At 43.7% G+C, this 24,169-nt stretch overlaps 2 protein-coding genes across 2 annotated transcripts; one reads left to right on the plus strand and one right to left on the minus strand.

Moving 5' to 3' along the window:
* Positions 1-5,237: 5,237 nt before the first annotated feature.
* LOC147622503 (uncharacterized) lies at positions 5,238-17,727 on the minus strand. Its single transcript, XM_086822078.1, has 2 exons — positions 13,427-17,727; positions 5,238-5,675 (listed from the first exon to the last, which is right to left on the minus strand). The coding sequence occupies exon 1, from the start codon at positions 15,941-15,943 to the stop codon at positions 14,732-14,734; it is 1,212 nt and encodes a 403-aa protein (XP_086678204.1). The 5' UTR covers positions 15,944-17,727; the 3' UTR covers positions 5,238-5,675; positions 13,427-14,731.
* A 4,437-nt stretch (positions 17,728-22,164) lies between these two features.
* On the plus strand, positions 22,165-23,907 carry LOC147622504 (uncharacterized). The gene has a single exon (XM_086822582.1). It carries the CDS (start codon positions 22,165-22,167, stop codon positions 23,905-23,907), a length of 1,743 nt encoding a protein of 580 aa, XP_086678708.1.
* Positions 23,908-24,169: the final 262 nt, after the last annotated feature.

The raw sequence follows: 24,169 nt of genomic DNA on the forward strand, positions 1-24,169 counted from the left end.
ATAACCATACAAGGTCTTCATCAAGAAAAGAAGAGGAGACAACAAATAGCTTACTTCTATAAGTAAACAATCTGAAAAACTCACTACCCAAGCTATTTTTCAACTTACATGTTGTAAAAAGGGGTCACCATATGAGTAGAAACCCATCTAATATAATTTCTATGGTTTCCACCACACCTTACCACCTTAATTAGTTGTGTTGGCACTAATAGGGAGGTGATGACATATTATAACCAAGCCTTACTACCTAAGAGTAGCAGATCAAGCATTCATGGGGGAGTATTAGAGTTGTAAACCTCACATCAAACACCTTGCAGTAGCCTAATAATATGGCACCAAGGAGAGGTGTTGAGAAATATGGTTCCATGCAGCATAAGGAAGGTAAGGAGTGAGTGTCAATTTAGCAAATATCCATATGAGCAAGTATGAAATATCCTACATGAGCTAAAAAATCCAAGTTGTATCCACCTTATATAAAAGGGGTCATTTTCAAGCAATCAAATCAAGCAAGCTCTCAAGTCTTTCTATGAGTACAAGTCTCGATCTTGTAACCTAACTAAACTTAAGTCTATGCTTTATTAATGTTAATATTTCATCATTATGAGTGTACTTGGCTTCATCCACCTTAGCTTAGTGTTTTGCATTATCACATTTATTCACAACACCATAGTCATCTTGCTTGAGGTACTCATGTTTCTTAACAATAATTAAGACTCTCTCTCTCTCTCTCTCTCTCTCTCTCTCTCTCTCTAGGTTCTAAGATAAATTATGGATCTAATCTACACCAAAAAATTCAACTATCTAAGTTTCTTTAAAAATATTTTCCTTGTAATGGGTTATTCAAATTAAATCCTAACTCACTAAAAAATTTTGCTTGTGTATGTGCACTAGGATTTCTTTCTCTATAATGTTTGCTTTACACCTAGGCTATCTCTCATTACAGAGTGCACCATAGAAAATAATACCTCAGAAATTTATGGCATAGGAACAGGGATCTGATAACTTGACTTGAGATTACTTTTCTGTGAGCTCTTACCTTGTTGTTTTTTTCTTGAGTTTGTGGGTTCGCTTACTATTTGTGTGTGAGAGTAAAAAGCTCACATTGACTTCTCTTGAGTGAAGGAGCAAGACTTGGGATAAAATCAAAAGAGTAGAGTTAAATGAAGCATGGGAAGGGAGTGTGTAGCATTATATGGTAGTGATGTGTGTGAACACACTTAGGACCACTGCGACATTTTTTCCCTCACTAGGAGGTTTTTTCCCCCATGCATATGTACACCCTCTTATCTACTCATTTTGGGGTGTGTACTTATCGTTTGTATCCAGCACACAATTGTTCATTCTATTCTAGTGAGTTTGTGTGCTCTCAAGCTTCTCTATCTTGTGTGTGTGCATTGTTGAAACCCTAACCCTAATTTCAACAATTGGTATCAGAGCTAGCTTCCTTGACACTTGATCTAGTAGTCTGCCTCCCTCATCTCATGACCCTATTTTTATGTCTCTGATTGAGATATCCTCTTAGGAGAAGAAGGAGTATACTATAGTGTGTTGTATACAAAGTATATGATGATTTCAGGGTCTACAGTGCATTTTGGGCACCGCAAGGTTTCTGCAGATGTTGTGGAGAGGCGTCATTTTGGATTGGTTCTGCTCAATTTTGGGTGTTTGGGTTGTGTAGTGGCAAAGATTTGGTGTGCAGGAGCATCTACAGTGTCTTCAACAACATCGACCATCATACTTTTGCCAGTAACACTATTCTCTACTCTGTGTTATTTTTCATACACTTTGCAGGTGATTCAGTCAGTTGGGCAACCATCCAGGGTTGCATCCAGTGAATACTGAGTACTTGCAGTGTGTTGAAAGATTTTGCATTTGGTAGAAAGTCATGGTTGGCAGTAGTGATGTATTCAACATGATATCTACTGAGGATAAACTTGATGGGACTAACTACCCATTGTGGTCCTATATGATGAGATGCAAAAAACAACAATATGTATGCTCACAAGACATATTTGATTTGCTTCTACCTTTGTTTAATGGAGGGCAGCCATATGTAGAGCAATTGAATGCTCAACCAAGTGCTGAAATTCAGCCTTTTGCAGGTACAAAATTAGCCTACAAATCAGCCTTTTGATGAGGCAATTATTGAGAATGTAGTGGATGAGGAGAGAGCAGCCATAGAAGAATCTAGGCGTATGCCAAAATGGCTTGCGTAGACATTGAGGGATAGCAAGTTGGTAGCTCCTTTACGTAGCAGAACTCATGCAGGTTCTCATCATGTAGATTATTCTCATATGGATCATGTTCTCATTTCTACTTTATAATGAGGAGGAATCTGTTTCCTTTGAGGAAGCACAAGATGATGATCATTGGATGCATGCTATGCAGGATGAGTATAACTCTATACTCAAGAATGACACTTGGTATTTGACAGATCTACCTCATGGCAAGAAGGCCATTGGTACTAAGTGGGTTTATAAGTTAAAACATAAAGCAGATGGTAGCATTGATCGCTACAAGGCCAGACTTGTTTTGCAAAAAGGGGTATGCCCCAGCAAAAGGGCATTGATTATGATGAGACCTTTGCACCCACATCTCGTATGACTACCATTAGGTGTCTCATTGCTTTGGCAGCACATCATGGGTGGAATGTACATCAGTTGGACATTAAGACTGCATTCTTGAATGGTGATTTACATGAGGAGGTGTATGTATCGCAACCTCCTGGTTTTGATGTGAAAGGGGAAGAGTCTAAAGTATGCAGGTTGAAAAAGGCTCTTTATGGCCTTAAGCAGGCTTCTAGAGCATGGTATGAGAAGATTCATGCATACTTGGTTGCAAATGATTTTTGCAAAACAACAGTCCAATAGAGAGTACCCTCTATGTGAAGAGGAGTAAGGACACATTTTTGGTCATTGTTCTATACGTTGATGACATGCTGCTCATGGGACCTAATATAGATCATATTTCAGCCTTTAAGGCTGATTTGCAGTCATCGTTTGAGATTTCAGATTTGGGGTCCTTACATTATTATTTGGGAATCCAGTTTATGCAGCTCAATGATGACATTGTTATGTTGCAGGCTAAATATATACAGAAGCTATTGAAGAGGTTTAATCTTGAAGACTGTAAACCTGTGGCTACACCTATGAAGATAGGTACTTGACTTAGTCTTCAAGATGCAGGAGACTCTTTTGATGCTAATTTGTATTAGCAAGCTGTTGGATCCCTTCTTTGTGTATGCAACACAAGGCCAGATATACAGTATGCGGTCTCACAGTTGAGAAAATTTATGCATAGCCCAAGTACGAAGCATTTGGCAGGTTGTCAAGCGGGTTTTTCACTATTTGCAGGTTACTCAGTATTTTTGATTATTTTATGCAAAGGGGGGTGAGTCACAAAACTACATGCTTTTAGTGATTCAGATTGGGCTGGATGTTATGACACACAAGTGTCCACTAATGGGTTTTGCTTTCACCTTGGTGATTCATGTATATCATGGCTCAGCAAAGAAGCAGCCTACAGTGGCCACTTCCAGCTATGAAGCTGAATACAAGGTAGCTTTTACAGTTACAGTTGAGTGTGTGTGGCTCAGACGTCTTATTCATCAATGTCCTTGAAGGAGAGGGGATTGTCTCTCCTGTTTGTTTTTGCAGTTGGCTCTATTATGGAGGGTCCTGGTTTTGCATCACCCTCCTTTCTTTTGTCCCTTTTGGATGTACTAGCCCTCTTGGCCTCTGGGTTCTTAGCTGCTGCGAGAGCTAATGCTCGTAAATGTGCATGCACCACTGTGTGACCCCCTTTCTCCAGAGTTGAAGCTGCCCGTTTTTTGAGGCTTTCCATGTAAATGCCTGCCCATTTCATTTCTATCCCTTCCTCTGCAGCCTTTAGCCTGCTGTAGTTTTTTATTGACATGTCTTCATTTTTTGTCATATGCACCACATTGTGTAAGTAGAATTGGAATTGTGATCTTCTGTCTGGGTTGGCCACATCTTTCATATGATGCATCTGTCCAGTGCTGGGTATTTCCTTTTGTACCGGGTACGTCTTCTCAAGGTCTGTGTATCCTGCGTCATGTATCCCTAATACCTCATGAACAAGTTTTGTGGTTAGCAGCACTGGCAACCTCCCAGGTATAACCAGTGCGTCTGTTTCTACAAAATTTCTAATCAGTTCTTCTGCTCCCTTGGGCTATGCTAAAGCTGCCCAATCCACGCTTAGCAAGGTTTTGAATCCTACCCTTGATGCCGAATCCTCGTTCTTGGGGTTGTTGAGTGATGGTACTGTAGGCAAGGGTATGGGCTGCAGTGGTTTGCTTGCTGCTTTTCCTTTTCACATGGTGCTCGCTTTGCTGATTTGCAGCTCAGAGGGCACGCTATTGCTTGAGTTTGCTGGTTCTTTCTCTCGATCTCTATCTTTGTCGTTGGCTTGGTTTGATTTCTCACCCTTGTCACAACTGCAACATTAATAGATCCAAGAGATTCACAAATACTCTTGATCTTAAGAGAATAGTCATTGATAGACATATTCTTCTTCTCAACTGTATGCAACTCATTCTTCAATTGAATCTTCCTAGCTTTACTGTTTGTAGCAAACAACTGTACTAAGATATCCCATGCTGCCTTGGGAGACTCGGCATCTTGTATATGCCCAATCATGGTATCCTGTTTACTAATAGAAAGCCAATGCATGACTTTCCTGGCTCCTTGATTCCAATCCTTATATGCTTTAACCTGTGCAGTAGTAGAATAAATTTCAGGCAACTCTGGTGCCTCCTCCTGTTCACCATCAATGTAATCCCAATAATCTTTACCCATAAATAAATTGGTGAATCTAAACCTCCAAGTATGGAAGTTACTCTTATCAAGGTTTTCAGCAACAATCTGGTTAATGTTGTCACTTGACACAACACCTGCACAACTTGGTGTATACTCTGGAGCGGTACCAAATTCACACTATCTCTCAAAGATAGCAACCACAATGTGCATACATACACCCGAATAGCTCTATCACAATTTTATGCAAGAGACACAGTGTTTGCACACCTAAAATTTTTATATGTAGATAAAAAACAGAGCTTTACAGAATATCGACAATTTTCGATAGTGCATGTGAACGCACTCTAACTCATAAACGGAGATCAAGATAAACCTGAAACAAATTTTCAGCCCAAAAAATGCAGTCCAAGGGACAACACAATATGACTTTGCCTTCAATCCTGTGAAGACGAACTCCTCAATCCGATGTCGCATGCCGCCGCCCCGGAAGAGCTCCCGGTAATGTTGTAGTAGCCATCGCAAAGGGGGAAGAGGATGAAGCTCTTGCCCTCGTCCCGCTTCCTATGCTTGCCTCTCAATTCCTTAGCTTATACCAAGCTCTAATACCATGAAAAGATGTAGGGGAGAAAGGAGCTTGAGTTCTTGTAAGCAAACACACACACACAAAACCCTAGAGAAGAACACACAAGGTGAGAGACTGAAATATTCTTCTTCTTCTTCTACTCAAAAGAGGTCTATGAAGGAGATACCATAAAACCAAACATAGTGGAGTATATACAAGCGGTCCATAATGTGAACACGCTAGAGTGAGGTGGGAGGTAGGTAAGGACTAGTCGGTGTAGTCCAGCTGTAGAATCTCTGTGGGAGATATGTCAGTGATGAATACCTCCATGCCAACTGTTGCAAACGGAAGCACTAATTAGCAATAAAAACATAAAAATAATAATCAAATATACGCACATCTTGCAAGATCTAGTGCTACGCATGCAAAGCTAGACAAGAAAATAGAGATAGAGAAAGGAGAAGAGTTGCTCGTCGCCTAGAGTGGCTGAGAGCATAATTGCACAAGAGACGATGCACAACACTGGGGCAAACCTCTACTCCCCCCACATGAGTGCCTAGAGGCAATCATGTGAGCTTCCCTTCATTCCATGAACAAGATGATACAAATTGAGGGCTTCACTTACATGAATAGAGTTTAGGGTTGTGCATCAGATGTGAGCCCTTGATCTTCAATAAGATCTAACGGTGCATATTAATGTCTAAAAATTTGTGCACTCATTGTTGTGAGTCCTAGATCTACACTAAGATCTGACGGTACATAAAGATGCCTACACTTTTGTGCATCCATTGTGAGCCCTAGATCTAGAGAAGATCTAACGGTGTATACTAATGCCTGCACTTTTGTTGTTTAGGTGTGGGCTATCCAATCTTTGATCAATCCAACGGTCCTACCATCATTCCTTCCATATTAACCTGCAAAACCATCACTTCAATGCATAAAATGTGATAAATTCTAATATTCATAACATACTCCACCGTTGAAAAGCAAATGTTGAAGGGGAGAAAATGGGAGAGCGGCCTCTACACCCTCTCAAAACTCCTAGGCCTCATTAAAGGAGCACAACAAGAAGGGGCACCACCTAGCCAAGGGTAGGATGGACTAGGACATCCAACTCACACCACTAAATCAAAACACCACACCATCCTCCCTCGTAAAAAAAATAAAATAGATAAGCAAGACATATGCTAATGTGAAGAATGTTACGAGGGGGGGGGCTCTTAATGATTAATCACAAACACCAAGGAGATAGAAGGAAAGAGATTCTAGTAAGTGATGAAAAGCTTAGAAATTATAAGCCACAATGCGAAAGAAATGACACACAATCAAGGAGGAGCTTTTATTGAGCATGGAGAATAGTGTTACATCCACCACCATATAACATATGTGGAATAGGGGAAGGAGGGGCTCTTGCATTATGGAAACCAATGAGGGAATGGGGTTCAAATCAAAACAAAGTAGCCCATGCATGTGCTCAATGTGATAATTCCTCCCGAGTGCAAATGATCATGAGTGTTATTGTGCTTGCCTTCCTAAAGGTGTGTCGTGTGTCTTGAGAGGGGAAGATGGGGCTATTTATGGGAGTGGTGCAGCATGATTAGGGCTTGGGTTGAGCACCTAACCATGGTTGGGAGGAATCAAGGGGGGGCCTAGAGAAAAGACTTTTGGGGGGGGGGCAAGGAAACCCCACCTTTGGCTCCTAATGAATGGAGCCAAAGGTGATGTTAGAGAGAGCAAAGAGGGGAAGGGAAAGAGAGAAGAGATAGATATTTCTACAAAGAAAAAGGAGGGGTGGGGGTGGGGTGGGTGCTAGAATGCACCCACAACTTATTATTTACAAGGGGGGGGAAAAAGGAAGTAGGAATGCTTTGTACATGGATTTAGGAATTAGCTGTTGGCGAGGTTACCGTACCTGCTTCTCGGGGACGAAGAAGGTTCACCTAATGGTGAAGCCATGGCCATGGTTGGAGTGAACATGGTTGAATTATGCAATGCTAAAGAGGGCCATGATAGCCATGTACATGCATACCATGATGTAAAAAGTGTTGAATAGTGGCTCATATTCCAAGCATGTTAACTTTTGCATGGGTGTGTGCTTGAATCGGTTATAGTTACCATGTGCCTTTTGAATTTTCATCTATGTACACAAATGTGGATGTCCATAGATTCAGAATCATGGATGGTTTAAAACATGCTTGCCTAGATGACTCATGATGATTCCCTAGAGATGTATATGCATGGGTGCATGTATGTATGGCTATGTTGACATGCATGTATACTTGCTCATGGATGCTTACTTACCAATTTATACATAGTAGAAATATAGCTAGGCATGCATCTATAAATATATCTTGTGGGTGTGGATATGTTGACGGTGGGGTGAAAGCTGTATAAGATATATATATATGTATGCAAGTATATAGTATGGGTGTGTGCATGTTCTTATGTATGTACACTTATACCTTTAGGAATGCGTGCCTATATGCATGTGAATTTGCCTTCATCAATTATTTATTTTAAAATATATTTTGTTTACAAAGATTATGTGTGGGTAAGTAATGTATTGATTATATAGTAGTAGAGATTTTTGTATATGTGTGTGTATAGGGTAAGAAAAACGTGATCAAAAGGGTAGGCATGTGAGTGAAAAAGTGTGAATGGGTGAGTGTATGAGTACATGTGTGCGTATGTGTAAGTGTACGATTGTGTGTATACATGCTCTTGATGGTGGCCATGAGGCAAATGTGTGTAGGAGTGTGGGAGCATGGCCTTGTGAATGGCCATATTAGCCTTAGTGAAAAAAAAATAAAAAAAAATGTGTGTGTGGATGGCGTTAACACAGGCGCGCGAGATGGTGGGGGGGTGTGTGTTTGTGTGTGTGCGTGTGAACAAAGAGAGAGTGTGTGTTGGTGCGCTGCCCAGGGGCGAGAGAGAGAATAGGGGAAGGGGCCCATAGTGGTGGCCCCCCTTTTCAAAGGCTCATGATGATGAACACCGTCAGGGCGCGGCCCAGGTGGCCTGCTGCTCAGAAAACGTCGCCGAGAGGGAGAGGGAGGCCTTGGGGCCCCTGGTGTAGAAGCTCATGATGGTGGACATTGTGGGGTGGCCCCTTGTGGGCTGCCTGCTCAGAGAAAGGGCACCAGAGAGCAGAGAGGGAGGTCCTATGGGGCCTCTCAGCTGAAGCTCATGATGTTGAATACATGGCCGCGGCTGGTCCAGCCATGGCCGCCTGCTCAGATCAAGTGTATGAGTACACGTGTGCATATGTGTAAGTGTACCATTGTGTGTATACATGCTCTTGATGGTGGCCATGAGGCAAATGTGTGTAGGAGTGTGGGAGCATGGCCTTGTGAATGGCCATATTAGCCTTAGTGAAAAAAAAATAAAAAAAAATGTGTGTGTGGATGGCGTTAACACAGGCGCGCGAGATAGTGGGGGGGTGTGTGTTTGTGTGTGTGTGTGTGAACAAAGAGAGTGTGTGTGTTGGTGCGCTGCCCAGGGGCGAGAGAGAGAGAATAGGGGAAGGGGCCCATAGTGGTGGCCCCCCTTTTACAAGGCTCATGATGATGAACACCGTCAGGGCGCGGCCCAAGTGGCCTGCTGCTCAGAAAACGTCGCCGAGAGGGAGAGGGAGGCCTTGGGGCCCCTCGTGTAGAAGCTCATGATGTTGGACATTGTGGGGTGGCCCCTTGTGGGCTGCCTGCTCAGAGAAAGGGCACCAGAGAGCAGAGAGGGAGGTCCTATGGGGCCTCTCAGCTGAAGCTCATGATGTTGAATACATGGCCGCGGCTGGTCCAGCCATGGCCGCCTGCTCAGATCGAGTGCGAAGGAGAGAGAGAGAACCACCAAGCAAAGCGCGCACGCGCACGCGTGAGAGAGAGAGAGAGAGAGAGAGAGAGAGAGAGAGAGAGAGAGAGAGAGAGATGAAGCCTGCTCGGTTTTGGTCAGAGCACGGGGAAGGGTTCCTCCTGGTTGACGCACAGCGAAAGGGGGAGGCGGTGGCGCAAGGCGACGAGGAGGGTGGGTGGCTTGCTTGGCTGATGCGCGTCAGCGTGAGAGAGAGAGAGAGAGATTCTCTTTTGATTATATATGAAGAAGTTGACCACCCCACTAGGGGGTGGTCCCACCTTGAACAAAGAAGGTTCCTTTTTTCTAGAACTGTGGGATCAATCCCAAGAGGCCACAACAATCTATCCACCTTGACTGGGTCTTGAACCCATGACATGTTGAATACCGATTCCATAAGCTAACCTGTCCACCGAGGTGGGCTTCGACTTCGTTAAGAACTTGTTCTCCTTTGGTAAAAACTTCGAGCTGGGATGAAAGGCTTTTTTCTTCGCTGCTTGTTTTAAAAAAAACGTCTCCCAACATTGACATCTCCCCATTTCCGACAATGACCTGATAGGGCATTCCAAATGGCAGAGTTAGCAGAATTGCATTCCTTGTATAAATTTAACTACCTTCCCTAGGTGCCTTGCTCGTCCAAAAATCCACCCTGCCAGTGTGACCGTCTAGACTTGGACCAACCATAATTGGTGCTCATATTAACAAAAGTGACTGGCCTCCTTCCACTGTACCCGTAACCTATTTTTTTTCTCTTATATATATTATATATAAAAATATGCACATATGTAAAATATATAAAATTAAAAAAATCTCTTACATATGTATAAGTACGGGGTAAGTGGAAGTATAGAGATGTGTGAATGCTAAGGTAAATCAAGCGGGCCACATTGTTTGGACCAAATATGTGAGAGGAGTAGGTAGTAACTTGACCCATGCGTGTGAACAAAAGGTGTATTTACACAGGTACAATAAGAAAAACAGATGAGATAAAAATGGAGAAAATTAAGAAGATAACCATGTGGGCATGGGTCCAGAGCTTGTGAGCTTCCATATGTGCCCAAGGTGACCATTATGAAGGGGTGGACTTTGTACTCCCCGAGTGATGTCAGAGGAACTCAATTTCTTGCCTATGCAGCTGCTAATTTGGCTGGTGGTGCCAAATGGCTCACTATGAAATCATACTGTGATGCAAGATGATGCTTGTGCAGCTGGCATTCAATGCCTATGTTGACTAGCCTGGTGTGCCTTATCCTTGGGCCCTAGAACCATGTGTTCTACTTGGTCCCTCCATTCAAGTGAATACTTAGTCCAGTTGGCCTTGGTGAAAGAGATTTTCCAAGCCCCCATTCCCATGGGTGCTCCCGAGACATGCCATCCTATGAACAAGAAGCCATTTCTGCCACTAAAACTACAAAGCTGGTGCTCCAGACATCATTCTTCTCACTAGGGGGGGTGTCTGGACATTTTAAGGTGCAAAAAACATTTGGGTGAAAATCCCACATCATTAGCCCACCCCTAAGGCTAGAGGCATTCATGCCTCTAGCTTGCTGATGATGGTCTGACAGAGTAGGGAGGACTATCCTCCCTAGTTGGTGGCTCTTCTTCAAATGATTGCTCCATAATATCCCTGAACTCAATCCTTTGAAAATAAGGTTTGAGTCGCCAGCCATTCACCCTTGTTTGGTGGATCTTTCCATCCACATCTTGTAGCTGGTAGCTTCCATTGTCAAACCTCTGCAGAATTAAGACTGGTCCCTCCCATCTTGCAAGAAATTTCCCATCCTTTCTATTATCAAAACGGTTGTCATACCTGAGCACGAGCGAGCCTTTCTCCAGCTTCTTGTCCCTGATCTTCTCATTGAACTTCCTTCTCCTATGCTCTGCCTGTGCTGCATTGTAGTTGATGGCTTCTTCTCTGTTTAGCTCCAGCCGTTCTAGATCTAAAATGCACTTTTTCAGCCGCTTCTTTGGGTTCTCACTAGTATGGGCTAGCATCCTAAGGCTAGCTAGCTCCAATTCAATGGGTAGGAGAGCCTCCTCTCCGTAGATGAGGTGAAATGGAGTGAACCCCAAGGCGGTTTTGAATGATGTCCTGTAAGCCCATAGAGCAGTATTCAAATGTTTGTCCCAGTCTTTGGGTCTTTCACAAATCTGCTTGGTGATGATTTTACAAATCATACCGTTGACCTTTTCTACAAGACCATTACATTGTGGGTAGTAGGTTGAGGAGTGGCGGCGCTTAATGCTTAAGCGTTTCATTAAATCCCCTACTAGATCACTTCGGAAACCAGGCCCCCTGTCAAAAATGATTTCTAGGGGAGCCCCAAACCTACAGCAAATAGATTCAAAAACAAATTTGCTCACTTCTGAAGCAGTGATTCGGCTAGTGGGTATAGCCTCAGCCCACCTTGTCATGTAGTCTACTCCCATGATGATGTACTCCTTCCCTGAATGGGTTCAAGGGAGAGGACCTACTGCATCTATCCCCCATTTTTCAAATGGACCAAATGATTGGATAGGTGTCTGTGGCTCGTATGTGAGATTTCTTACTCCTGTTTTCTGACAGATTGTACATGTTTTGCACCAATGTTGCACATCTCGGTGGAGACTAGGCCATACAAACCCAGCTTGAAGAATCTTTTAGCTCGTAATTTCTTGAGCAAAGTGGCCCCCGCAGACTCCGTCATGACAACTGCTTAAGATTGATTCAATCTCATGAGAGAGAGGAACCTTCCTCATCACTAGATCCTTACCCTTGCAGTAAAGATCACTGTTGCTGATCCGATACCTGACAGCCTTCCTTGCAAGCCAGCTCTTTTGATTTTTGGTAAGATGACTCGGGCATGCTCCAGTCTCCAAGAAGTGCATGATATCATGTAGATCATCACTTCCTTGGAATTGTGGTAATTGGATTCCCACCGCTCCCACAATGAACTCATCAAGCTGTTCTCCTGCAAGTGCATCTGCGTCTCTATTTCTTTCCCTTGGCACATGGTGCATTTGAATTGCTTCAAACCTCTTCATTAGACCCCTCACTTTCTTCAGGTGGATTGCAAGACCAGAATTCTTGCATGCCCACGTGCCCTGAATCTGCTTGATTAGTAGCATGGCATCACCATTAACATTTAGCCTTTTTATCCCTAGCTCAATGAACTACTGTAAGCCTAGGGTTAATGCTGCATATTCCGCCTCATTGTTAGAGTGGATTTCAGTTAGATTCAAACCTTTTTCCATTAATTTGCTTCCACCAGGATTGATTGTTACCACCCCTACTGCTGCTTTGTCCACCTTCCTTTTGTAGGCACCATCGAAGAACAATGTGTGTGCATCTTCCAAATCTTTGGGCGGCTCTACTTGAGGTACCTCTCGGGGCTTTGAGTTGAATTTCTTCTCATAGCATCGGTGCGTGAGCACGTCAGCTAAACTTGCTCGTGTAGAATTCTCAACCACCGTCGTGTATTCGTACTCTTGTAGCTGTACCATCCACTTGGAGATTCTGGCTAATACATCCATGTGTCGTAGGACATAAGGGAAAGTTTCTTCCATGGTGATGATTGTGAACTTCTTTGGTAGGAGGTATGACCGAAACTTGCCAACTGCAAACATTAGGGCTAGCACCATTTGCTCAATAGGAGTATAGTTCTTCTCACCTGATGTCATCACTCTACTTGAAAAGTAGACTGGCCTCATGAAAGAAGTTTTTTCATCCTTTTGCATTAACACTGCCCCTAGTGCATCTTCATCCACACTTGGATTCACATAGAACTTCTGTTCCCAGTTAGGTGGTGAAACTGTAGGCAAAGAAGTGAGAAGCTTTTTTACCTCTTAGAAGCGATGCTCGCTTTCTTCTCCCCATGTAAAGACATCTTTGTGTGCCAACTCTTGGAGTGGGCGAACCACTTGAGAGAGAAGATGAATGAATCTCCCAAGGTATCTCACCTTCTGCAAAAAAGATATTAACTCTTTGGCTGTGGATGGATATGACAAGCTAACCAAAGCTTGTATCTTCCCGGGGTCAGCTTCTATTCCCTTCTGTGACACTACATGACCTAAAAGAGTTACACTACTCTCCCCAACATGGCACTTTTCCACATTCAGTTGACCACCCATTAGCTTGAGCCTAGTTAAGCGTTCATTCACCCTTTCAAGATGTACATCTTTTGGACTATAGATGCAGAAATCATCTATAAAAACCCTGATAAATTTACCAAAGTAAGGCTGGAAAACATAAGTCACAAACCTTTGGAAGGTGGCTGGGGCGTTTGTAAGCCCAAATGGCATCACACGGAAGGCAAATCACCCCCAAGGTGTTATGAATATGGTCTTCCGCTGATCCTCCTCGACGATCCGGATTTGGAAGTAGCCTGAATAGCCATCACAAACAGTGTAGCACTCATGGCCAGCCACCTCGTTGAGGATTTCATCTTGAAATGGAAGAGGGAAGTGGTCCCGCTTGGTGGCTGCATTCAAGGGCTTGTAGTCGACGCATACCCGCCACTTACCATTCTTCTTTGGAATCACCACCACTGGGGACACCCATTCTGAGTCTTCTACTCGGTAAATGAACCCAGCCTTGAGCAATCTCTTGATCTCTTTTAAGAGTGCATTTTGTTGTACAACACCCAACCTCCTCAATTTTTGAGCTACTGGCTTGTTACCTTCTTTCAGGTGGATGTGGTGCTTGATGACTGTCACGCCTGTGATGTGCTCGTACTCCGAGATGAAGAGTGAGGAGTGGCTTCTTAACATGGTGAGGTATGCCTCCCTTTCTTTCTCGGGCAGGTCTTTGCAAGCATCTTTTCCAATCTCTCATCCCCTATTTGGATGCTAGGATTAGACGTGTCTCCTTCAGCTGGTTGATTTAGAGCAAGGCCCATCACCTCCATTGAGCTTTCACTGCCTTCATCAGATGAATCCTCCTCCGAAGAAGAGTAGACACTAGAGCTCATTTCATCGACAGATGTCTCTAGATCTAGGCTCTCTTGTCGTCCTTCCTTCATGTTGTACAAAATGGCTTGCCCTTTCTTCCCTGCTTGCTTGTGAGGGTTAAGCTCCAGCATTCCTGTCTCCCAATTCTGTCTTGCATTCATGGCAATTAGCCATGGCCTGCCCAAAATGATGGGGTAGCCCTCCCCTTTGGATGGCATTACATAAAGATCCACTTCAACCTCTACTCCACAAACTTTGATTTTCACCTTATTAATCACACCCACACATTTTACTTTTACATTGTTAGCCAATTTGGCCTTGAATGCTGAAGGCCCATCCACTTCTAGCCCTAGACGGTGCATCACCTTCTCGCTCATGACACACATTTGAGCTCCCCCGTCGACATAGACATTAGGAACTCGCTGTCCTTTGATGTAAGCATCGATGACTGGTATCACATCTTCACGACTTTGAGCTTTGATTAGGCCCACGGCCTTTGTCTTTCCCTTCCTGGTGCTTATCATTTTAGACCACTGCCTACGCACCTTAGGTGCAAGGTGAAGGAGTTGAGGCCATGTGATTTAGGCCCTTGCATACTTACATCATTAATTAAATTTTAAGGTTCAGAGCCCTTACCCAGCATAAAGTCTTCAATGTTGATGCGTCGTCGTGGCCGACTCTTCTTCTTACTGCTTTCCCATACCTCTTTTGTCTTGCTTCCACCCTTCCTTTCCTCCATCTCACTCATGTCTACATCTTCTCGGCGGGCCCGCTTGATGGGCATGGTGTCTGCTTCTAGCACCTTTGCTTTCCCTTTACTCTTAGCTTCTTCCAAGCTAATTACATGGACAGCCCGATCTTCTGGTGCAGGTGGGAGAGGCGGAATTTGTGCTTGGGGTTGAGGTGGCACGGGTGGTCTTAATATCTGAACTGGTTGAATAGGCGGGGCCGGTGGTGGTGGCCTGGCCCTTGGTGGAGTAACTTGTTGTCGAGGTCGCCTAGGTGGGTAGGCGTCTACTGGATTCCTTCTTGGATGCGGGCAGTAGTACATGCCGTGGCCTGTCTCGCCATAGTTGTAGCATACATACTCCCTGGCTTGTCTGCGCTCTCTGTCTGCTCCTTGATTTTGGGGTTGCCCTCTAGCACCTTGCACTAGGTGTATTGATAGGTTCTTAAGTTGGTTGGTGATTCTATGCAACAATTCTTGTTTTTGGGTTTCTTCTGATGCTGGTTGTGCAAGCTGCGGCCTCTGTTGCCTTTCTGCTTGTGGAACTTGCAAAATCCCTCCTTCTGCACTTTCTACGGTTGCCACACTTGTCTGGTACTGGTATCTCAGCTTTCGGTCCTTTTCTCGAGCCACTTCGACCGCCTCTTCGAACGTTGCGGGAAACCTGCCCCTTACTTTCTCCCGGAGTGGAAGGTGGAGACCAGCTAGGAACCGATCCTTCTTCAGAAAATTCGGAGCCCCTTCACCCCTACCAAGTGATGCCGCCCATCGTGCCCAAAGCTCGCGGAATTTTGCTTTGTACGTTGCATAATCATGTAGAGAGAACTGCCGCAGCTGGGAAAGCTGCTCCCATAAGTTTTTAGGGTTTTCACCAGCCCCGAATCGTCTCATGAACGTAAGCCTCACTGCTTGCCAAGTACCCTTGTGCTCATTTTCCAAAGTGTTGTACCACGAGCATGCCTCTCCCTTTAGGACCAAGGGAAATGCTCTTAACATGGTGGCCTCATCGTCCCGCCCCGAGATGAGATGGGCCATTTCCAAGTTGTCCATGAATTCGGGGGCGTCCTCATTGATCTTACCATAAAAAGTTGGAAATGCCATGATGCTTTGCAGAAATGAAAAACTTCCAGAACTAGATAGGATTAGAATAAAATGAAAATCACTACATCAAAGGAATTTACATAGTTGACAAGAGGGAGGATAAACGGCTGTTCGGAAGCATTAATCTCAGCTAGCCTTTCCCTACCAAATAAAGATAGCATACGCTGCTGGTAGAACATTTTCCTATCTACAATGATGTTTATAGTCTGAAACCTAGTAGGGTTGTAGGGCTGCCCAGGCGGGAAGGGCTGGTTCCTTGCATTATTCATGCTTCCTTTTTTTTTTTTTTTACAGATGCTTAAGGAAAGCTAACATCAAGGCTGAAAATGCTAATCACTTAAGACAAATCGTAGGTTACTTTGTACTGATTCCAGAAATCCTCTTCCGCCTTCATGCAGAGAATGATGTTCTCATCTTCATTCTCCACCTCGATGGAGATCTTCTTGCCAATAATGCGGACGAACACCCCAAACCAATTTTCTGTCAGCAATTCAAGAGCCCTGCAGCATGCACCAGAGGCATCTGTGTATGCTTCAAAAAGGTAAGTGGTGAGTTTCACCTTTTTGACGACCCCTACGCGGCGGCAGGCGAGGTAAATTGAAAGAAGGTCATCCTGGGTGCCGAGTCGTAGGAGGAGGATGCAGTTGACATGTAGTGTTTCTCCTTGTCACCACACGAACCCAGAGTCGACAATGCGGTCGGTGACCAGACCTTGAGGACCCATGGGCAGGTTTTGCAGTATTTGGCTCGCCTCTTCGCGACGGGTTGATTGTGCATGCACCTCTTGTGTTGTGACATTAAGACGTGAGGGAGGGATTGAAGAAGAAAGCACGCTTTACCCTCATCCTTGCCGTTTTTTGGTAAATGAGTGTTCCTTGACGGGCTTCATCGCTTGGCAAACACCTTAGCTGGGAGTCTTCCCGCCGCTACAAAGTAGAGATTTGGTGAAGCGCAGGCACCCAAACTTCTTGCAAGTTGTTTTGAAATTAATCAGCCCCCTTGGGATGATTTCCCCCGAGCTTATGGCCAAGGTTTGAAGGTCGTGGCAAGGCTCGTTTTCCCTCTCTAGGCCTATGGTTGTGACACTACCCGAAGTAGGATTTGTGTAGAGGATAATGGCCCCGTGCTCACAACATGCACTCATGGATGCATGTGCCAAACATACTAACATAAGTGGTGATGATTGAAAGTTAGGAAGTGTGTGGTGAAGACATGAGAATGTTCTCAGTGGGGGCACCATTTTAATGAAGGGGAGAAAATGGGAGAGCAGCCTCTACACCCTCTCAAAACTGCTAGGCCTCATTAAAGGAGCACAGCAAGCAGGGGCACCACCTAGCCAAGGGTAGGATGGGCTAGGACATCCAACTCACACCACTAAATCAAAACACCACACCATCCTCCCTCGTTAAAAAAATAAAATAGATAAGCAAGACATATGCTAATGTGAAGAATGTTACGAGGGGGGGGTACTCTTAATGATTAATCACAAACACCAAGGAGATAGAAGGAAAGAGATTCTAGTAAGTGATGAAAAGCTTAGAAATTATAAGCCACAATGCAAAAGAAATGACACACAATAAAGGAGGAGCTTTTATTGAGCATGGAGAATAGTGTTACATCCACCACCATATAGCATATGTGGAATAGGGGAAGGAGGGGCTCTTGCATTATGGAAACCAATGAGGGAATGGGGTTCAAATCAAAACAAAGTAGCCCATGCATGTGCTCAATGTGATAATTCCTCCCGAGTGCAAATGATCATGAGTGTTATTTTGCTTGCCTTCCTAAAGGTGTGTCGTGTGTCTTGATAGGGGAAGATGGGGCTATTTATAGGAGTGGTGCAGCATGATTAGGGCTTGGGTTGAGCACCTAACCATGGTTGGGAGGAATCAAGGGGGGGCCTAGAGAAAAGACTTTTGGGGGGGGGGGGGGCAAGGAAACCCCACCTTTGGCTCCTAATGAATGGAGCCAAAGGTGATGTTAGAGAGAGCAAAGAGGGGAAGGGAAAGAGAGAAGAGATAGATATTTCTACAAAGAAAAAGGAGGGGTGGGGGTGGGGTGGGTGCTAGAATGCACCCACAACTTATTATTTACAAGGGGGGGGAAAAAGGAAGTAGGAATGCTTTGTACATGGATTTAGGAATTAGCTGTTGGCGAGGTTACCGTACCTGCTTCTCGGGGACGAAGAAGGTTCACCTAATGGTGAAGCCATGGCCATGGTTGGAGTGAACATGGTTGAATTATGCAATGCTAAAGAGGGCCATGATAGCCATGTACATGCATACCATGATGTAAAAAGTGTTGAATAGTGGCTCATATTCCAAGCATGTTAACTTTTGCATGGGTGTGTGCTTGAATTGGTTATAGTTACCATGTGCCTTTTGAATTTTCATCTATGTACACAAATGTGGATGTCCATAGATTCAGAATCATGGATGGGTTAAAACATGCTTGCCTAGATGACTCATGATGATTCCCTAGAGATGTATATGCATGGGTGCATGTATGTATGGCTATGTTGACATGCATGTATACTTGCTCATGGATGCTTACTTACCTATTTATACATAGTAGAAATATAGCTAGGCATGCATCTATAAATATATCTTGTGGGTGTGGATATGTTGAGGGTGGAGTGAAAGCTGTATAAGATATATATATGTATGCAAGTATATAGTATGGGTGTGTGCATGTTCTTATGTATGTACACTTATACCTTTATATGCATGTGAATTTGCCTTCATCAATTATTTATTTTAAAATATATTTTGTTTACAAAGATTAGTAATGTATTGATTTTATAGTAGTAGAGATTTTTGTATATGTGTGTGTGTATAGGGTAAGAAAAACGTGATCAAAAGGGTAGGCATGTGAGTGAAAAAGTGTGAATGGGTGAGTGTATGAGTACATGTGTGCGTATGTGTAAGTGTACGATTGTGTGTATACATGCTCTTGATGGTGGCCATGAGGCAAATGTGTGTAGGAGTGTGGGAGCATGGCCTTGTGAATGGCCATATTAGCCTTAGTGAAAAAAAAATAAAAAAAAATGTGTGTGTGGATGGCGTTAACACAGGCGCGCGAGATGGTGGGGGGGTGTGTGTTTGTGTGTGTGCGTGTGAACAAAGAGAGAGTGTGTGTTGGTGCGCTGCCCAGGGGCGAGAGAGAGAGAATAGGGGGAAGGGCCCATAGTGGTGGCCCCCCTTTTCAAAGGCTCATGATGATGAACACCGTCAGGGCGCGGCCCAGGTGGCCTGCTGCTCAAAAAACGTCGCCGAGAGGGAGAGGGAGGCCTTGGCAACGATAGGATTTGACGCCCATCTTCCCTTCCGAGAGCCGTCTACCTGTTGTACGAAGGCCAACTTGAGACGAAACCTGTCAAAGGACGAGCTAGACAAAAAATTTCCCTTCCATAAGGATGTACAAAAAATTTATACACCTGTCAAAAGAAGGGCAACTTTTTGAAATGCCCTTCAAAAATAAAATTTAAAATTATATTTCCAGCCTGCCCTGCATGCTAAATTAATGTCATTGACAAGTTGTCATTGCTAATTTTGGTAAAGGGGTAGTTGGAACTTGGAAGTTGTCATTGCTAATTTTGGTAAAGGGGTAAAGGGGTTAGCAAACGCCGTCTCTCTCTCTCTCCCTCTGGTATTTGCACCGTGCTTTGGTAAAGGGGTAAAGGGGTTAGCAAACGCCGTCTCTCTCTCTCTCCCTCTGGTATTTGCACCGTGCAGCGAGTGCCAGCCTCCAGGCTCCAGCGACCCTCAGCCCAGGAGTCAGGAGTCAGGACTCGGTGGCCTCTGGCCCTATTTATGAAGCCCCCCCTGCCTCAGTTCTCACTCCTGCGGCCTGCCTCCTGCGGCCTGCCTTCCTGCTTCTAGTTCGCCCTCCTTCCTAGCCTCTGCTCCCTGCTCGAGCCTCTGCACCTTGCCTGCTGCTGTCCAGCTCACTTCAGCCCTTGGCCACCTTGCTTCTAGCCCACCTCTCCCTCAGTTCGACACTTATTTCAGCCCTTTTCTCTGGCTCCTGGGGGTGCTTCCCTCCCAGAGGTGTCCAGAATTTGTCTGCAGTATTCAGCCATCGTTTCCAGCACTCTTCTCGGCCGGGCCAGGAGTCCTAACTATTTATCATGGCAGAGTAGATAGGGTGTGGCACTGTTGATTCAGTCGATGTTGTCACCTTCAAGTGCTTCAGAATATCAGGAAAGTTTTGAAGGTATGCTCAAAGACCCCTTCTTAGGTTATATTCATTAGAAGTTAGCAACAGCATATTGCCTTTGCGTTTGAATTTCATGATATTAATCTACTTGTGCAGCCAAAATTCAAATGCTCATGTGTTAGTACGAGACTATGCTGCAGCCTGCCGGTGACCTTGCCCAGGTGAGTTAATTGCTATCTTCAGTTATCTTATATGCATAATGCATGGTTGTCTTTTACTCTTTGTTACTACCCTAGTAAGCACAGTGCTAGGAAACTTGACCATGGGCTACATCACAGCGCTGGGAAACTTGACCATGGTGAGATTAGGAAAGGGGAAAGGGAAACAGAAACGATGCCTTTAGAGAAACAGAGTTTCTATAGTTTCAACCAGGAAATTGTCATTTCATATTACTATGGTGTAGGGTTCTTGGGCTGTAGCCGTGAACACAACAACTGGACGCTTCAATGCAGCCAAGTTGCCATCTTTTTGGGTGCATGCTTAGCTGTTAGCTGCACTGTGTGGTAGCAGCGGGAACTGCACTGACTGGTGGACGATTTATGCAGAGCTGAGGTTCTTGTTGTTCGTGGGTTTGGGCAGCACTTTTCTTTTTAGTCCAAATTAAGGTTTAGGTGTATGCCTAATGGGCTGATCATATTGCTTGGTTGAGTGTGGTTGATCTGTCTGTCTTCCGCTTCCGCTTAGAAGGTATGGCCTGGCAGCAAGCTGTATGCTGTAGAGCGCTAGCCTTTATGCTGTCTTGAGGCGAGGCCTACTGTCTAGTGGAAGCATCCTTTGTCTTTCTAGTTTTGAGGCTGCTTAGTAGTGCCAATTGTTTTGCATCATGGGCGACCATGGGGGTTGTTTTCTGCACTGTTCAAGATTCTGGAATCTGGGGCTAAACTGCCTTGCCACTGCTTATGTGCTGAGTGTGATGTACTTGGATGGTGTCAAGCTTGGAGATGTACAAGGTACTATTAGTGGGCTTTTCACAGTAGCCTTCTTTCTCTTCATTTCTCATGCACGCCCAATGAACACTTTATCTGCTGAACAGCCACATGCAAACAGCCTTCTCTCTCTCTCTCTCTTGCCTGAGTCGCCTGCATGGTAGAAACTTGAAAGTCGCCCTCTCTCAAACTTGGGTTTCATGCTTTGCAGGACACAATCAAGCTTCATCCACGGCATCATCTGGAGTAATCTAACTTCTAGTTCTAAGTCTTTCAAATAGTGAACACAATCTATATGGACCAAAGACATCATCCAAGGCATTCAAGAGTCATCAAGTCTTGAGACGACATTGATTACAACCACCACATTATCTCCAAGATCTAAAGGTTGGTCTTCTTTTCACGCATTATCTTTACTTGTGAATTCTATGACTACTTGCACAAGACATGAAATCGTTGGCATACTAAGCATGAAGCTTAATAATGTATTTATTCAAAGAACACTGCCTACATTATAGACTAAGGATAGAAAAAGATATGAGATTTATAGCAGTATCTTAAAAACTTCATAGCATTTCAAATCACATTATTATTTATTGTTATGTACAGAATATGGCGCCACTTGGTCGACCTGAAAAAAGCAAAAAACAGAAAACCCTTGAGCAATCTCTTGGGCTTCATGGTCTAGTTACTAATGTAACAAGTGATCAACGTAATGCTGCCACTTCTAGTCAAGTTGTGGCTGCACAAGAAGCCACAAAAGAGAAAAAAAAGTATGAGCGGATTTTCTTGGAAAGTTGGAAAATTTCGCATACATGGGTTTTCCCTATTGATGGGCCTGATGGAAAAGAGAGGCTCAAATGCAGGTGGTGTACCTATGCACACAAAAGGAATCCTTATGCTCAACCTCAAGGTGCTACAACTAAACAAAGGAGTGCCTTAGATGAGCATAGTCTCTCTAAAGAGCATATACAGGCAAAGGCTATGTGGGAAGAACATGAGAGACGCTCAACACTTCCCATTGAGAAGCATATTGCGATTATGACAGATGATGAGAAGGACAGGATTGTCACGGTCATGCAAAGCATGTGGTATGTACTCAAAAGAAATTTACCTCTTGAAGAGTTTCCACACCAATGCAACTTTCAAAGATTTTTGCGCACACCTAATATGCCAACTACTAGTGAGTACTCTACGTACACTAGTAAAGATGCAGGAAAGGAATTTGCCAAGGCAATCAAACATGTATATTGGAATAGATTAAAGAAGGACATTGTTGAGAGTCCTTTTTACTCTATCCAAATCGATGAGAGTACTGATATTAGTACAAAACAATACATGATTGTTTACATCACGTACATGCAAAATTGTGGAAATGGCCCAATATGTACATGCTTTGTGGAACTCTTGCCAATCGAAAATGGTGATGCAGAGGCCTTAAGTAAAACTTTGCGGTTGCCTTTGCACAAGATGATTGGTATTGCTACCGATGGTGCAAGTGTCATGACAGGCTCAGCAAATGGTGTGGTTGCAAGGTTGAAGCAAAATATTCCACATCTTTTGAGCTTTCATTGTGTTGCTCATAGGGAGTCACTTGCAGCTGGAGATGCATTTAAAGTGTTCAAAGAGTTCAAGTTTGTGGATAAGATTGCAAAAAAGCTCTTTGAGTGGGTTTGTAGATCGGCAAAGAGACATGCAGCTCTTGCAGAAGTTGTAAAGGCATTCAATCTTGGTAGACATGGAAAATTGAAATTGTTAAAGATGCACGATGTAAGGTGGTTGTCTCAAGGTCAAGTCATGGTTAGAGTGGTGCGTCTGATGCCAGCTTTGTTGACAGCATTGAAGCATGAAGATAGTGAGTTATATGCATCATTGACAAACTATAAGGTGCAATTTCTTTTGAATTTCTTTGCCGATGTGCTTGGAGAATTAAATGTGCTCAATTGCAAGCTCCAAGAGGAGCATCCAGATATTTCTGCTATTGGAAGTCATCTAAAGTCTGTTGTGGAGACACTTCAAATGTCTTTCTTGGGTCGAGTATTTGGCTTTGATACAAAACACACACATGCTTTTTTGACCATGGCTCATGGACAAAATGGGGTGGTGAGTTTTACAGATAGTGCTGGCAAAATACACTCACATGTCTTACACTTGGGGCCTATGTGTGAAGGAGATATTGTGAATGCATATGAAACTCTACATATAGTGATTGAGAATTTAGTAATGATGGCTACTACTTATGTTAGAAGTTTAGTGGATGCTTTATGGAATCGTTTTAAGGTTGATTTTGAGTTGTTTGAAGCTGTGAAGTATTTTACTCCAAGAGACTATAATGAAGATTTAGAAAAGCTTGATGATGCCTCACGACTATGGTTGGAAACTCTTTGCAAGCACTTTGGAAAGGAATCTGGCTCTTTCATGAATGAGGTTGAATGCAAAGGAGAGCGTAGATCTTTTGTCTCACGGATGCGAAATTGTTTTAAGCAAAAGAATATGCATACTGCTTGGCAAGATTGTTGTAATCATGAAGAATGGGAATTCTCTTTTCCATGGACTATGAAGCTTTGGAGAGCCTTGCTTTTGTTACCTCTTTCATTTGTAGCATGTGAGAGAGGTTTCTCAAAGATGAATAAAATCAAGGACAAGTTTCGGAATAGGTTATCTCTTGATATGTTGGGATTGGTGATGTTTGTGGGATTGAATACTCCCAAGGTAGACAACCCTGAAGACATGCTTTGGGATGAATGTTTTGAAGCTTGGAAAGCTATGAAGAGTAGAAGATCAAGATCCATGGAGACCACTTCTATGCGAGAAGCTTGAATTTGAAGTTTCCTTCTTATGCATTTTGGATTTTTAGGTTCCAGGGCACTTTTTACCCTCTTTAAGAGGGGTTTTTTCCCCTGGGTTTTTATTTGCTTTCTATTATATTGGCCTTGTATACATTATTCAATTTGCATATTCAAGGGCTTAATGTGAAGATTTTGTTGAAGATTTTTAGATTAAGTGATTTAAATATTGTATGAAGTGAAGATCTTGTCTAATTCATTTAAAGTTATCATGAAAATCTCTCTTATGATGTAAG

This window comes from Cibotium barometz, chromosome 28 (assembly GCF_041138505.1).
Source record: "Cibotium barometz isolate CiBa-2024 chromosome 28, ASM4113850v1, whole genome shotgun sequence".
Classification (NCBI taxonomy): domain Eukaryota; kingdom Viridiplantae; phylum Streptophyta; class Polypodiopsida; order Cyatheales; family Cibotiaceae; genus Cibotium; species Cibotium barometz.